Source organism: Drosophila ananassae, chromosome XL (genome assembly GCF_017639315.1).
Source record: "Drosophila ananassae strain 14024-0371.13 chromosome XL, ASM1763931v2, whole genome shotgun sequence".
Taxonomy (NCBI): Eukaryota; Metazoa; Arthropoda; class Insecta; order Diptera; family Drosophilidae; genus Drosophila; species Drosophila ananassae.
The window spans coordinates 6,690,961-6,702,899 of record NC_057931.1 but is presented as its reverse complement, the minus strand read 5'-3'; the positions used below and the strand labels follow the sequence as shown (position 1 = coordinate 6,702,899).

General features: G+C 46.9%; 7 protein-coding genes across 9 annotated transcripts; 4 read left to right on the top strand and 3 right to left on the bottom strand.

The window, feature by feature from the left end:
* Nucleotides 1-409: 409 nt before the first annotated feature.
* Nucleotides 410-1,102, top strand: LOC6502174 (general odorant-binding protein 19a). The gene is made up of 3 exons (XM_001966043.4): nucleotides 410-522; nucleotides 579-746; nucleotides 810-1,102. The coding sequence occupies exons 1-3, from the start codon at nucleotides 442-444 to the stop codon at nucleotides 1,011-1,013; spliced, it is 453 nt and encodes a 150-aa protein (XP_001966079.1). The 5' UTR covers nucleotides 410-441; the 3' UTR covers nucleotides 1,014-1,102.
* A 169-nt stretch (nucleotides 1,103-1,271) lies between these two features.
* LOC6502175 lies at nucleotides 1,272-2,027 on the top strand. Its single transcript, XM_001966042.4, has 3 exons — nucleotides 1,272-1,467; nucleotides 1,527-1,749; nucleotides 1,803-2,027. The coding sequence occupies exons 1-3, from the start codon at nucleotides 1,305-1,307 to the stop codon at nucleotides 1,885-1,887; spliced, it is 471 nt and encodes a 156-aa protein (XP_001966078.1). The 5' UTR covers nucleotides 1,272-1,304; the 3' UTR covers nucleotides 1,888-2,027.
* On the bottom strand, nucleotides 2,027-4,109 carry LOC6502247. Its single transcript, XM_001966041.4, has 2 exons — nucleotides 4,013-4,109; nucleotides 2,027-2,865 (listed from the first exon to the last, which is right to left on the bottom strand). The coding sequence occupies exons 1-2, from the start codon at nucleotides 4,107-4,109 to the stop codon at nucleotides 2,237-2,239; spliced, it is 726 nt and encodes a 241-aa protein (XP_001966077.2). The 3' UTR covers nucleotides 2,027-2,236.
* A 154-nt stretch (nucleotides 4,110-4,263) lies between these two features.
* Nucleotides 4,264-5,055, top strand: LOC6502176 (general odorant-binding protein 19d). The gene is made up of 4 exons (XM_032453455.2): nucleotides 4,264-4,453; nucleotides 4,513-4,601; nucleotides 4,662-4,798; nucleotides 4,856-5,055. Exons 1-4 carry the CDS (start codon nucleotides 4,294-4,296, stop codon nucleotides 4,929-4,931), a joined length of 462 nt encoding a protein of 153 aa, XP_032309346.1. The 5' UTR covers nucleotides 4,264-4,293; the 3' UTR covers nucleotides 4,932-5,055.
* A 4-nt stretch (nucleotides 5,056-5,059) lies between these two features.
* LOC6502245 (serine/threonine-protein phosphatase 4 catalytic subunit) lies at nucleotides 5,060-7,720 on the bottom strand. Of its 2 annotated transcripts, none has more exons than XM_001966039.4 (3): nucleotides 7,395-7,720; nucleotides 6,215-7,153; nucleotides 5,060-6,129 (listed from the first exon to the last, which is right to left on the bottom strand). In XM_001966039.4, the coding sequence occupies exons 2-3, from the start codon at nucleotides 7,006-7,008 to the stop codon at nucleotides 6,000-6,002; spliced, it is 924 nt and encodes a 307-aa protein (XP_001966075.1). In that variant the 5' UTR covers nucleotides 7,009-7,153; nucleotides 7,395-7,720; the 3' UTR covers nucleotides 5,060-5,999. The 2 variants fall into 2 exon arrangements, with proteins under 2 accessions (XP_001966075.1, XP_014759975.1); XM_014904489.3 differs by having other exon boundaries at nucleotides 6,215-7,156; nucleotides 7,395-7,559.
* Nucleotides 7,721-7,849: 129 nt separating this feature from the next.
* LOC6502177 lies at nucleotides 7,850-10,042 on the top strand. Of its 2 annotated transcripts, none has more exons than XM_001966038.4 (4): nucleotides 7,850-8,029; nucleotides 8,090-8,234; nucleotides 8,303-9,309; nucleotides 9,727-10,042. In XM_001966038.4, exons 1-4 carry the CDS (start codon nucleotides 7,850-7,852, stop codon nucleotides 9,904-9,906), a joined length of 1,512 nt encoding a protein of 503 aa, XP_001966074.1. In that variant the 3' UTR covers nucleotides 9,907-10,042. The 2 variants fall into 2 exon arrangements, with proteins under 2 accessions (XP_001966074.1, XP_032309345.1); XM_032453454.2 differs by lacking the exon at nucleotides 9,727-10,042 and adding an exon at nucleotides 9,396-9,719.
* LOC6502244 (putative hydroxypyruvate isomerase) lies at nucleotides 10,037-11,046 on the bottom strand. Its single transcript, XM_001966037.4, has one exon. The coding sequence runs from the start codon at nucleotides 10,901-10,903 to the stop codon at nucleotides 10,109-10,111; it is 795 nt and encodes a 264-aa protein (XP_001966073.1). The 5' UTR covers nucleotides 10,904-11,046; the 3' UTR covers nucleotides 10,037-10,108.
* Nucleotides 11,047-11,939: the final 893 nt, after the last annotated feature.

The window sequence follows — 11,939 nt, the reverse complement described above, 5'->3', positions numbered from 1 at the left end:
CGAGTGGAGATCACTCCACAAGGGTAAAATAGCTGCCCCATTCGAAGATCAGACCCGATGACAATAACTTAATATGATTTGGCTTTATTTTGATTCCATATTGTTAGAGCGCCCCGCCCCATCAGATCTGGAAACGGTGATCGGAGTTGGATTGGGCTTCGGATTGGGATTGCATGATCGGAAATGGGACTGTCGAACGCATTTCGCGTGATGGATGGGAGAATGGTGACCCAACACACTCCATCCGTCCTACTTGTCAATTAATGTGACAAGATTACAGGCCCCAAGATATGGAAATTAGGCCCTGGCCCCACCACTCCCACTCCCACTCCCACACCCATACTGCCACCCACCCACATTCGAGGTATTTGCATGTCTCCGGATCGTCTATAAAAGATATTAGCCAGAAGATACAGGTGTCTCAGTGTCTCAGTTCCAGCGATGAAGTTCGATCTGTGGATTATATCTGTTCTGGTCTTTGGAGTTGCTACGCTCCTCCTTCCTCCGGGGATTAATGCCGGGGTGAGTCTCTCGTACTCCCCCAGGATCCAGGATACACTAACAGATCCCTCTCGCAGGTCACCGAGGAGCAGATGAGATCGGCCGGAAAGTTAATGCGCGATGTCTGTTTGCCAAAGTTCCCGAAGATCACCCAGGATGTGGCCGATGGCATCCAGAATGGCAACATACCCAACAGCAAGGACACCAATTGCTACATCAACTGTATCCTGGAGATGATGCAGGCGGTGGGTAAAAGGATATTACTGGAAAGAGAACACCATAAAGTATCAGAATCCTATAATTTTTAGATCAAAAAGGGAAAGTTCCAACTGGAACAGACCCTGAAGCAAATGGACATCATGCTGCCGGACAACTACAAGGACGAGTACAAGAAGGGCATCCAGCTCTGCAAGGACGCCACAGTGGGTCTGAAGAATGCCCCCAACTGTGATCCTGCCCACGCCCTGCTCACTTGCCTGAAGAACAACATCAGTGTGTTTTTGTTTCCCTAAGGACAAGGACATCCAGGACATCCTGAACATATTTTTTTTTCAACACTTTCTTAACCCTCGAGAGTCAAAATAAAAGTTAAAAAAAAGCACTTCCAATAATAGGAGTTTTGAGATGAAATATGATTGCATGTTGGCTGGGCCCTGGCTGGGCAATGTCATGGCTATCGCCGGATGGAATCTACAAGCGACTGGTGTACCGGATGCTCCGGAGACACGACACCCTGCCCGGAGAGTATATATACTCCGGATGGCAGTCGCTGGCCGTTCACTTTCCAGAAGACACCCCCCCCAATGATGATGCAAATATCCAACTGCTTAGTCCTGGCACTGGCCTGCTCCGGATTCCTACTGACCCTGGTCACCGCCGACGAGGAGGAGATCTCCATGACACTGGACGAGGTGGTGGATCTGATTGAGCCATTCGGCGATGGATGCACTCCCAAGCCGCTCCGGGGTGAGTCTGTTTGGCATTTGGTTGGAGAGTCAGGTCCTTGATGAGTCTCCCCACCGCAGAGCACATTGTCGAGATGGTACTGAACAAGGAGGATGCCAAGAAGGAGTCCAAGTGCTTCCGCCACTGTATGCTGGAGCAGTTCGAGCTGATGCCCGAGGGCCAGTTGCAGTTCAACGAGGACAAGACCATCGAGATGATGAACATGATGTTCCCGGATCGCGAGGAGGATGGCCGGCGGATCGTCAAGAAGTGCAATGAGCTCCTCAAGGCGGAGCAGGATAAGTAAGGACCTTCCTTTCCTCTTAAATATTTTATTTTATTTTTAAAAATCCCAGGTGCGAGGCTGCCCACGGCATCTCCATCTGCATGCTCCGCGAGATGCGCTCTTCCGGCTTCAAAATTCCGGACGTCAAGGAGTAGGCTCTCCCACATATCCTGGAAACCCTCTTCCAAAGATTTGTTTTTTTTTCGTTAGTTTTTAAATTAAATTCCTTTAAGTTGGCGAACACGATGTGGTTCCCATAAAAAACACAAATAAAGTGCCCAGCCAAGGAGAGATACTTTTCTTAATTTTTTTTATTAAATATTTAAAGGGAGTATAATTAATAATTTTAATTAAAAAATGGAATTAAAATACTTAAATTAGATGCAGTTATTTTTGCAATTAAATACACATTTCTGGGACCATTTTATTTGGAAGCCAAATAAAGGTCAGAACTGTGTCTCTGGAGGAGGAGGAGGAGCTACTCCTTCTCTAGGATGAGTCCCACTACCAGACCAGCTTGACGTTGTTCCGGTCCAGGTGGCGGCCAATACATTGGTTGAAGAGATGGGCCGCCTGGCAGGGCTTCTTCTCCGTGATGGAACGGTTGCAGTTCTGGGCCATGCTGCAGCTGATGGCGATGGCCACCTTGTTGTCCTGGGTGACCAGGCTGGTAAGCTTCTCCACCTGGGCCAGGTTCAGCTTGTTGGTGTCGTCTATCATCTTGATCTTCTTGAGGACGCACTCAATCAGGCACTTCTCCTTCTCGCTGGGATTGGTCTCCTTCATGAGGGGGCGCTGGCCCTTGGGCATGCCCAGCTGCTGGATGCACTGCCTCCGGGCGGCATCGATCATGCCCTGCACCTGCGGCAAGTTCTTGTTGATGGTCGTCCAAATGGGCTCTGATCCCCGGTTCGGGATCAAGCTGGCCAGGTCGAAGGTCTGGCTCTGGGCACAGATGCACTGCAGCGGCAGGAGGACAACGGCTAGCAGGGAAACAACGGTCATCGACTTCATCTTGGTGGCTCTGGAGGTTCTCGGACTGATGCTCTTCACTTTCGCCGCTTCTTGGCTTTTATACGCTCTCGACCCCGCGACCTTGCCACCCACACTTCTGTCATTCTCCGCTTTCCCACCTCATTCGGCCGACGACAGCGGTATTCCAGTGTCAAGATCACCCGTGCCGGACTGGAAGACACTGGAAGTCACGCATGCCAGACACTAGTCAGCAAAAGGGGGCAGCTTTTTGGCCAACAAGTACACTGATTAACCAGGAAGGGTTTCATTTAATTTAAAATATTAAATATATAAATATAAATATTAAGAAATATTTAATAGAAATAGAAACAGTTAAATAATAAATGTAAGAAATAACTAATAATATAGTTAGTTGATAGACTAGTTAACAGACTAGTTAATATAATAAATTTCTACAGAAATAAATATATAAATATTGTAAGGTTATATTAATTGTTAAATAAAAATAAATGAATAACTATACTACTATAACTATTTATAATATAATGATTATAACTACAGTACTATAACTATTTTCTTATTTCAAAACTTAATGAATCATTTCTAAATTGTTTGAAAATCCGGAAATTCAAAAAAATGTTTTCCAAAACCCAGTTTCATTTGGATTATGAGAGTATATACATATTATATATTTTTATTAAAGTATTCTCTCTAGCTCTTAATTGACAATAAAATGAGAATTAAAAAATTAAATTAAATATTTTAAAATAAACCTTTTAGGAAAAATTACTAATCAAGAAAAGAAATGCTCAAAAAATTGTCCAAAAACTACCCAAGGGAGTTATAAAGAGTTAAGATTGGAAATAAAATTGAAATAGATTATAAAAAACCCTAAATATAATAGAAAAAAAAATAGGAACTATTAAAAAAAAAGAAAAATAGGGTACTATTAGGGCCTAAACGATCACTCCCGGCTGTCAACTGAATAATCAGATAAGTGATTATGAAGATATATACTCGGGATTATGGGAATTGTTATAGTTGGGAATGAAAATGCACTGAAAGTTGCCAAGTCAGAGCAGTTGATCGATTTAATTGCTGGCGGGACTTTTTCATTTTTCATTTATCATTTCACATTTTTTTGATATTTAGATTTTCGCATTTTTGCATTTTTCATTTCAGATTTATTTTCAGCGAGATCGATGTCGAGATATCGTGTTAGTCGGCAATTAAATGGGTAATTGGTGATCGGTGATCGGGATGGAGGGATGGGGCGGACGACCCCCGATCTGCTCATCCGTCCACTTGCCACCAGATGGAAGAGTGTCAGTTGTTCACACGAGACCCAGTCGAGGGCATCTCCGGTTTTGGAGTACGGTGGAGTGTCATGTGTGATGCCCATGTAGTTCACTCTTCCCACCCGCTAATTGTCCACTAATTACTCCGCCGCTTGAGACTGCTGCTTGAGACGGTACCCCAACCCCAATCACGGGACTTGCCAGCCGGTCCGGGTCTAGGCCTAGGCCTATAAAAGCCTCGAGGTGGTCCGGATGGAGCATCCAATTCGAAGTTAGTTTGCGTTGAAAATGCCGCGTCTGGTCAGTGCCTCGTCCGTGTTGCTTCTAGTCCTGGGCTGTCTGGTCCTGGGATCCGGTTCAGCGTCCGCCAAGCCCCACGAGGAGATTTCCGAGGAGCATGCCACCAAACTGGGTCACGAATGCCAAGCGGAGACGGGAGCCACAGATGGTTTGTATTAGGGATGTGAGATGAGGATAAAGTACCAACTCACCTTGGGTATTCTTCAGAGGATGTGGAGCAGATGATGAAGCATGAGAAGGCCGAGAGCCATGAGGCCAAGTGCCTGCGTGCCTGTGTCCTGAAGAAATTGGAAATGGTTAGTTCTCAGTTCATGTTATTGTAGTCTAAGACTAATTCCTGATTCCTAATCCTCCAGCTGGATGAGGCCGGCAAGCTGAGCAAGAAGCACGCTGTGGATATCATCAAGGCCATAACCAAGCACGAGGATGAGAAGGACGACGTGGCGGCCGAAGTGGCCGAACACTGTGAGGCCATCGAAGTCCCTGAGGATCAGTAAGTTATCTGGCTTCCAATACGATCCTCCTCCAACTCTATAGTTCTGTCTTCCAGCTGTGATGCCGCCGAAGCCTACCAGAACTGCATCTACGAGCAGATGAAGGAGCACGGCCTGGACCTGAAGCACTAGACCCTGAACCGAAATGACCATTTGAACCACAAGCGCCTCTATGGAACCCAATATGTAATTGTTTTTTTTTTTGTATAAACTACTAGCAACTAGTTCTTAAGAATCAATAAACGGAGCAACTTTAGGCCTTGTCTTTTCTTACAATCTTTATTTAAATAAGTGTATAGTGTATGTATAATTATTTGTATATAATATCCCAATCTGGGTCGTACCTAGAACTAGACTTACTCGCTACTCGAATTACTAAACATTTCCGCCTCGATCCGCAATCGGGCCGTTCCTCTTTTGTTTATTTGTTGTTGAGGTGAGAAGACCTGCCCACAGGTTTCGTTTTTTGTTCTCTATGGTCTTTATATAATCGGCGACAGGCCATCCCCCCCCAAATACCCCAGTATCCCACCTGGTACTTACACACTACTATATCTTATAGAGTAAAAAATACGATCCGCTCGCGAATTGGTGTTTTGGGAATTCGTGTGAGAAAGACGGGCGTTTCCTTCCACAGAAACGTCCCATCTTTGTCGGACGAGTTCCGAGGTAACTCGAGGGGGGAATTAATCCTAGTAGTTACTATCAGCTAGATGCAATGCAGAGGGAGGAAGGATCTGGTCTGGTCTGGATTGCAAACTGCTAGTTGAAGTTTTACAAAAAAAAAAATAGTTAAAAAGATGGGAGGAACACGGCTAAAAATTAAAATGAATTTTTGTAGAAATAAAAAAAGGAAGGTAATCGACCTCTGAGCGGCAGAGGAAACTCGAAGGACCCTCTCCCCGTCCCTGGCTCAAAGTCGTGGCTTAGCTTACTATTATTATGTTATAATTGATTTTCATTCGCAATTGCAGTGATGTTGCACTCGCTTTTGCTTAGGCAGGCAGGCAGTTATCTTTTCCTTTAGATGATTTCGTATCAGCCACCGGATGGACACTCGTTTCCCCAGCGATACCAGCGGGAGTACATCCCAGTCTTGTAGCTGGAATCAGGATCTAAACATACATCTAGATCGGAAGCAGCAGAAGCAGGAGGAGCAGCATCGGGAGGGAAACCGTGCAAGGCGACTGGGTACTCGTCTTAGAGAAAGTAGTCGGCCTGGGGCTTCTTTGAGGGAATGCCGCGACTCTCCTGCGGAGCCGCCTCAAAGATGACAAAATCGCGATGCAGGTACTCGTTCAGTTCCAGAATGGCAGCCACATTGCCGCAACTGTTGATGGAGAAAATAATTGGAATGTTGTTTGTTGACTTCAAACAGCTGGCCAACTCTCCAGTTGTCAGGTTGGTTGACTCACCGGTAGCAGTAGTTTGGCGCTGACCAGACGGTCAGGACGGTTTCGTTGAAGTGCCATTTGAAGCCCTCCATTACCAGCTGGTGTGCCCGGCAGATCATGTCGATTTCGTTGGTCCGATTGAACTGCGAGACGACATCGGAGCCAAATAGATAGCCGGCACCTCGCGGCGATACACCCCAACCGGTCTGATCCTCCGGATCGCTCCATAGCAAATCGCACATGGGACCGTCGTGGGGGACCTCCTGTTTGCGATCGATGCTGCGGATTTGGTCGAGGTACTGGATGGAGGGCGATAGGCCGCCGTGTACACAGAATATCTTGCCGTCAATGATGGCCGAGAGGCTGAGGTAGTCGAAGATTTCGGTACAGTAGCGCCACACCGCCGTTGAACCGTACTTGCGCAGGCACTCGTCATAGAATCCATACACCTGGGTAATCTGACGCGACTCGTGGTTGCCGCGGATGAGTGTTATGCGATCCGGGTAGCGCACCTTCAGTGCCAGCAACAGCAGGAACGTCTCAACGCTGTAATAGCCGCGATCGACAAAGTCACCCATGAAGAGGTAGTTCTTCTCGGGCACATCGCCGCCCACCTTAAACAGCTCCTTCAAATCATAGAACTGGCCGTGTATGTCACCGCATACGGTTACCGGCGAATCGACGCGCTGGACATTCCCCTCCTCGACCAGAATCTCGCGCGCCTTGGCGCAGAGGGCCTTCACCTCGTTCTCCTTGATGATTTCGCAGCGTTTTAGCTGCTCAATCTGGCGATCCAAATCGCTGTAGTCCGACATATTTCAACCTTGTTTCCGGCTGTTGGGGGGAGTTTCGGGACTGAAGCGACGACTGGGTGACTGGGTGACTGGTCGGGGGGAAACTGGAAACTGGCCGGAATGTCGGAACGTTGGAGAGATTGGCTAGTTGATGGCGCTCACCAGGCTGCTAGGTCGTACAGAAATACAAAGGTTTACATTAATTGTTTGTGTTTTTGGTTTTTGCATGCACTCTGCGCCAGTGTGTGTGTGTGCGTGTGCGTCTGCTTTTTGGCAGAGTGCGCTTGTGTGCGTGTGGCTTGTCGCTGCCTTTTTGCCGCGCGCGGGTGCCAGCGGCCAGGCAGACTTAAGGCCATTTACTTGCTATTTATTCAGTTATTACACATTACACAGTCGGTGGCACTTACTCAACGCACTGTGGGGGCTTCACAGCAATCCTTTCGCAGTTCGATGGGCTATCGCACTCACGTTCTTGCAAAAAAATTAACATTAACACTTTTTTGTAGGGATGTCGAAATTTATTTATATCGGGATATCGATATATGCCCACAAATATATCGTCATACGTTTTTTTCTCATTAATACCGTATAACGATAGTACTTGTAAATATAGTTTTTGGTATTTTTCATTTGGTCACACAAAATCGGTATTTTTATCTCAGTTATCGATAGTTTTTGAATCGGCGCTAAACTCAATTGCTTATCGGGGCATGTTATTATAATCGGTAAAGCGGTTCCGAAGTTATTTCACAATTTTGTTTATATAAAATGCGTTTCCGGGGCCCATTGCAATTAGTAGCGCTTGCGAAATTACGGCAGAGTCGCCACTTGTGGGAAATACTTTAAATTAGAGATCAGAACCATGTCTGCCTTCGGTGATGAAGTGGATGCAGTTTGGCCAGCGGTTTCTGGAGACTCCCAGCCCCTGACGGAGTTCGGGATGAAGCTGCTCCAGGACTGCCGGAAAGTAAAGAAGCCGAAGGCGAAAACTGACGGCCTTGCCTCCATGGTGATGCAGAAATCCAAAGAGTTCCCCTTGCCAGTGGGTTAAAATCCATTGTAATCTCTGCCAGCGCTTAGTTACCCTGAACCATACTTTCAGTTTGGCGTGGAGAGTGTCCGTGTCCACAAGCAGTCACCACTTCGGCTGGCTAGCATTGACATGCAGATAGCTTCTACGTATCCGGTTATCCACGAACGTACCTTGGGCCTCTATTTGCAATACCTGGAGCACAAGTGCAAGTGGGGTGAGTGGGTTTCTCTCTCCAAAGTGGCTCTCCCCATCGGCTTTACTGAATGCGCATACCAATTGCAGGCAATTCCATTGAGAAACCCGTCTATAAGCCGCTCTCCCTCTGCGGTTTTGTCCAGCGTCTCCTGGAGAAGCGCTGTGCCAGCTTCATAGCCCGCAATGACAAGTACCTGCTCCTTAGCGGTGAACGGGGAGCCAGTGGCTTCGAAACTGTGGGCACCGCCGAGGAGAAGGCGCCCTTGGTGCTGGCCGACCTACTCAGCTACGACGACATCAAGCTGTCCGCTCTGCTGACCGTCAGCTCCCACACCATTTTCATCAACGAGGGCGAGCGTGCCAATTGCGGTCGCGTTGCCTTCAACTCCAAGACTCTGGAGCCGAGTGGTGTCATTGTGGGCATGATTGGAGCCCGGCTGTCGCGGCGGAATCTGATGGAGTTCCAGGACATTGTGATTGCCCGCACTCAGAACACCCGAGAGCGGGGCTACGGCATGGCTCTGGATGCACCGGCCACCACCAGGGAGCAGGACTATCGGCGCTTGTGGCGTGGATTCTACGCCATGCGGGATCTGGTGCATGGCCAGGCCACCATTGACCATCAAAGGTTCGGTCCCTCGGGCAATAAGTTGGATGTTTTCGACAATCTGGCTATGAAACGGCGCTATGCGATCAGCTTCGATCTGCTGCTCCTGGAGGCCCAGGCCCGGGCCAAGGCCACCAACCGTCTGGCCTACGTCCATGTGGTGGGCTTCGGGTTGGGCGTGTGGAAGGTGGCCGTCCAGCAGGAGCGCATCTTTCTGGAGGCCTTTGAGCAGCGCATGCGCACCCTCGGTTCCAGGTTGGATCACTTGGGTGTCGTGCACTTCTCCTGGTTCACCATGAAGGAATGCGGCGGCCTAAAGGACGGTGCTCTGGTGGAGATACCCGGTCATCCCAAGAAGGGTATTCGTGTCCGCATCTCCAAGCGAAATCCGGCCGAGAAGTTGACGGGACCGGAGAATGCCGACATGCTGCTGGTGGTGTCCTACGCCTGGGATGGTAATGCCTTGCCGGGCAATGAGTTCTGGATGGTGAGTAGATAGGTTCCACTGCTCCTATCCATTCCAGTCCAAAAAGCTTCGATATTTATAAACTTGCTAATTGAAAAATGTTGCAGAAGTGGACAAGCGACAATTGAAAGTCACGAAGCATGAAATTAATGATGATTTCCGAGTCATCGGCTGGGAGAGGCTTCACTTTATATACTTCTCCCTGTTTGTATACAGTTTCCCGGTTGCCTTTAGGTGTCAGAAGTGTTGATAGGCGCTGATTAGGAAAATAATATGAGGAATACTATACAAATTAGTGTTATAGTTGAGGTTTTCTTATCAGGACATTTCCAAAAGTACCAAAGTTAAATGAAAAGTTGATTATTTTCGAAAAGAAAACCACATTTTGTGGTAAGCTCGCTTTGGAGATAATACTGACCCACTTTTTATTATTTCCAGAAAATGCTCAAGTCCACGGGGGACTCCTCGACGGGCTGCTCCACTCTGGTGGCTGAGCTCCACAATCCGCACATCAATACGGTGTTCTGCAATGGCGACAATCTGCACATCGCCTCCCCGGAGCTGGGCATTCTCCACATCGCCGAGTACGCCAAGCGGGTGCTTGCGGGAGATAGCTAGGAGAAGACGTCAGTATCTAATCTGTTCCATTATCTAATCACCAGCCACTGAGCCAAGAGGAAAGCTACTACACCCTTGCTGTAGGTCAAATCCATGACCTTTTTTTTTAAAGAAAAACTAACGCTTTTTGTTCGCTTTAAAAAAAATGAGTTTAAATATATATATATACTACATATATGTTTAAATACAATGGGATTCCGGATCACAGGGTGTATCCCAGCTTGGAGACCCAGGAGAGGCCCTCCACCGTCGTCGTCTTGGGCTTGTACTCGCATCCCACCCAGCCATCGTAGCCGAACTCCTGGAGTGCCTTGAACACATAGCCGTAGTCCAGTTCGCCGGCCACGTCCGGTTCGTGACGATGCGGAACCTGGGCGATCTGGAAGTGACCGATCAGCTGCTTGTACTCCTCCAGGGTCTTGGAGACGTTACCGTGCAGGTGCTGGAGGTGATAGAGATCGGCAAGCAGGCGGATGTTGTCGGCACCCACCTCGGACAGGACGGCGGCGGCCTTGGCGTAGGAGTTCATGTAGTATCCGGGCACGGCGTACTTGTTGATGGGCTCAATTACGCCCACCAGCTTGCTGGCACGGAGGCTCTCGGCGGCCACCTTCAGGTTGGAGGTGTAGGTCTTCGTGTAGTCGCTCTCCTGGCCGCCCTTGAACAGACCAGCCGTGAGATGAATCTTGCCGCAGCCCACCTGCTTGGCAAAGCCGATGGTGTCGTCCAGCTGGTTCTTGAAGAGCTGCTCCTTGCCGGGCACACTGGTGGAACCGAATCTCAGCTGATCGTCGGTCTTGTCGAAGGCCAGGTTCACCAGACTGACCACAATGCCGGTCTCCTTGACGGCACTCACCACATCGCTGGTCTCGCCCTCCGGATAGGGTATCTCCACGGCCCGGAAACCGTTCTGATGGGCCAGCCGGATCCGTTCGGCGATCGTGCCAGCTCGTTCGGTGAACAGAAAGTTCAGATTCGCAGCAAACTTGAGTGCCATGTTAGCCGGTGGATGGGTATTGGTCTCTTTCCTTCAATCGCCGCCAGAAGCAACTAAACAAGTGGTGACATTCCTGCCACTCCGCAGTTCTTTATAACTTTTTCAGATTCTGTCAATGTCATATGGAAGCGTTCGTAGAGCCGGAGAGCTTTCCAGCACAAAGCTTTCTGGCACAGTGGAGCAAATATATTATTTAAGTTATATATTCTGGTTATAATATTTTATTTATATTTATTCTGCAATAAACAACAATAATTCATTAAACTTTAACTATACTTCTGTTTGAAATATCCTCTTGAACTGTACATAAATTGTAATTATACTAAAAAATAAAGAACAATTTGATTATAAGCAAGTGTTTTCCTTTCATTTAATGGGTTTTATTTCATTTAATAATGAAATAGTATAATTAGCTTCAAATATAAAGCGGGATGTTTCATTTTCAAGTTGAACTGCTTGGTGCACTGCTTTTCTTAGCAAAGACACAAACCGGTGATAGGCTATGCTTGTTAAAAACTTTTTAAATTAAAACTTTCTGTTAATGATTTAAATTTATACACCCGAGTAATCTTCTGAGGTTCTAATAGAGCCTTGAGTAATAATTTTTTAGCAAACTGATAGAAAGGCAAATAAAATGTTATCATTTAAATGATAATAAATGCCAAATTAAGCCTAGAAACTGGTTGATTTTTTAGAATTTCCCATTATTATATTTGTTATTTAGTAATTGTTGATCAATTTTGATAAACAGGATACAAGAAGCATAGTTTGTTGGCCAGTTCTTAGAACTTTTATTATAAAAATATCAGTTTTTCAAGGAAGCTTTTCGCGATCATCCTTATATTCGATTAATCAAGGAGGCTTTAGAGGCTATTAATTATTACTTATTAAATGTATGAGTGATGTTTGTCTAAATTAATTATAAATCTAAATCTAAGCAGTACTTGAATAAAAAGCTATTTTGAAACTAAATGGCAATTACTGACCAACAGGGTGATGTCAATGACCTATCGGTAAGGATTGCCATGAAACCTGC

Bases quoted from the DNA above. Each gene is read 5' to 3' on its own strand.
- LOC6502177 (XM_001966038.4), top strand. From the start codon at position 7,850: ATGTCTGCCTTCGGTGATGAAGTGGATGCAGTTTGGCCAGCGGTTTCT. The intron at 8,030-8,089 runs GTGGGTTAAAAT...CCATACTTTCAG, and splicing joins CCAAAGAGTTCCCCTTGCCA to TTTGGCGTGGAGAGTGTCCG. The intron at 8,235-8,302 runs GTGAGTGGGTTT...TACCAATTGCAG, and splicing joins GGAGCACAAGTGCAAGTGGG to GCAATTCCATTGAGAAACCC.
- LOC6502174 (XM_001966043.4), top strand. From the start codon at position 442: ATGAAGTTCGATCTGTGGATTATATCTGTTCTGGTCTTTGGAGTTGCT. The intron at 523-578 runs GTGAGTCTCTCG...TCCCTCTCGCAG, and splicing joins CTCCGGGGATTAATGCCGGG to GTCACCGAGGAGCAGATGAG. The intron at 747-809 runs GTGGGTAAAAGG...TATAATTTTTAG, and splicing joins TCCTGGAGATGATGCAGGCG to ATCAAAAAGGGAAAGTTCCA.
- LOC6502247 (XM_001966041.4), bottom strand. From the start codon at position 4,109: ATGGGCATCACACATGACACTCCACCGTACTCCAAAACCGGAGATGCC. The intron at 2,866-4,012 runs GTGGACGGATGA...CGGCCGAATGAG, and splicing joins ACTCTTCCATCTGGTGGCAA to GTGGGAAAGCGGAGAATGAC.
- LOC6502245 (XM_001966039.4), bottom strand. From the start codon at position 7,008: ATGTCGGACTACAGCGATTTGGATCGCCAGATTGAGCAGCTAAAACGC. The intron at 6,130-6,214 runs GTGAGTCAACCA...CTCCATCAACAG, and splicing joins GCGCCAAACTACTGCTACCG to TTGCGGCAATGTGGCTGCCA.
- LOC6502244 (XM_001966037.4), bottom strand. From the start codon at position 10,903: ATGGCACTCAAGTTTGCTGCGAATCTGAACTTTCTGTTCACCGAACGA.
- LOC6502175 (XM_001966042.4), top strand. From the start codon at position 1,305: ATGATGATGCAAATATCCAACTGCTTAGTCCTGGCACTGGCCTGCTCC. The intron at 1,468-1,526 runs GTGAGTCTGTTT...TCCCCACCGCAG, and splicing joins CACTCCCAAGCCGCTCCGGG to AGCACATTGTCGAGATGGTA. The intron at 1,750-1,802 runs GTAAGGACCTTC...TAAAAATCCCAG, and splicing joins CTCAAGGCGGAGCAGGATAA to GTGCGAGGCTGCCCACGGCA.
- LOC6502176 (XM_032453455.2), top strand. From the start codon at position 4,294: ATGCCGCGTCTGGTCAGTGCCTCGTCCGTGTTGCTTCTAGTCCTGGGC. The intron at 4,454-4,512 runs GTTTGTATTAGG...GGTATTCTTCAG, and splicing joins GGAGACGGGAGCCACAGATG to AGGATGTGGAGCAGATGATG. The intron at 4,602-4,661 runs GTTAGTTCTCAG...CTAATCCTCCAG, and splicing joins TCCTGAAGAAATTGGAAATG to CTGGATGAGGCCGGCAAGCT.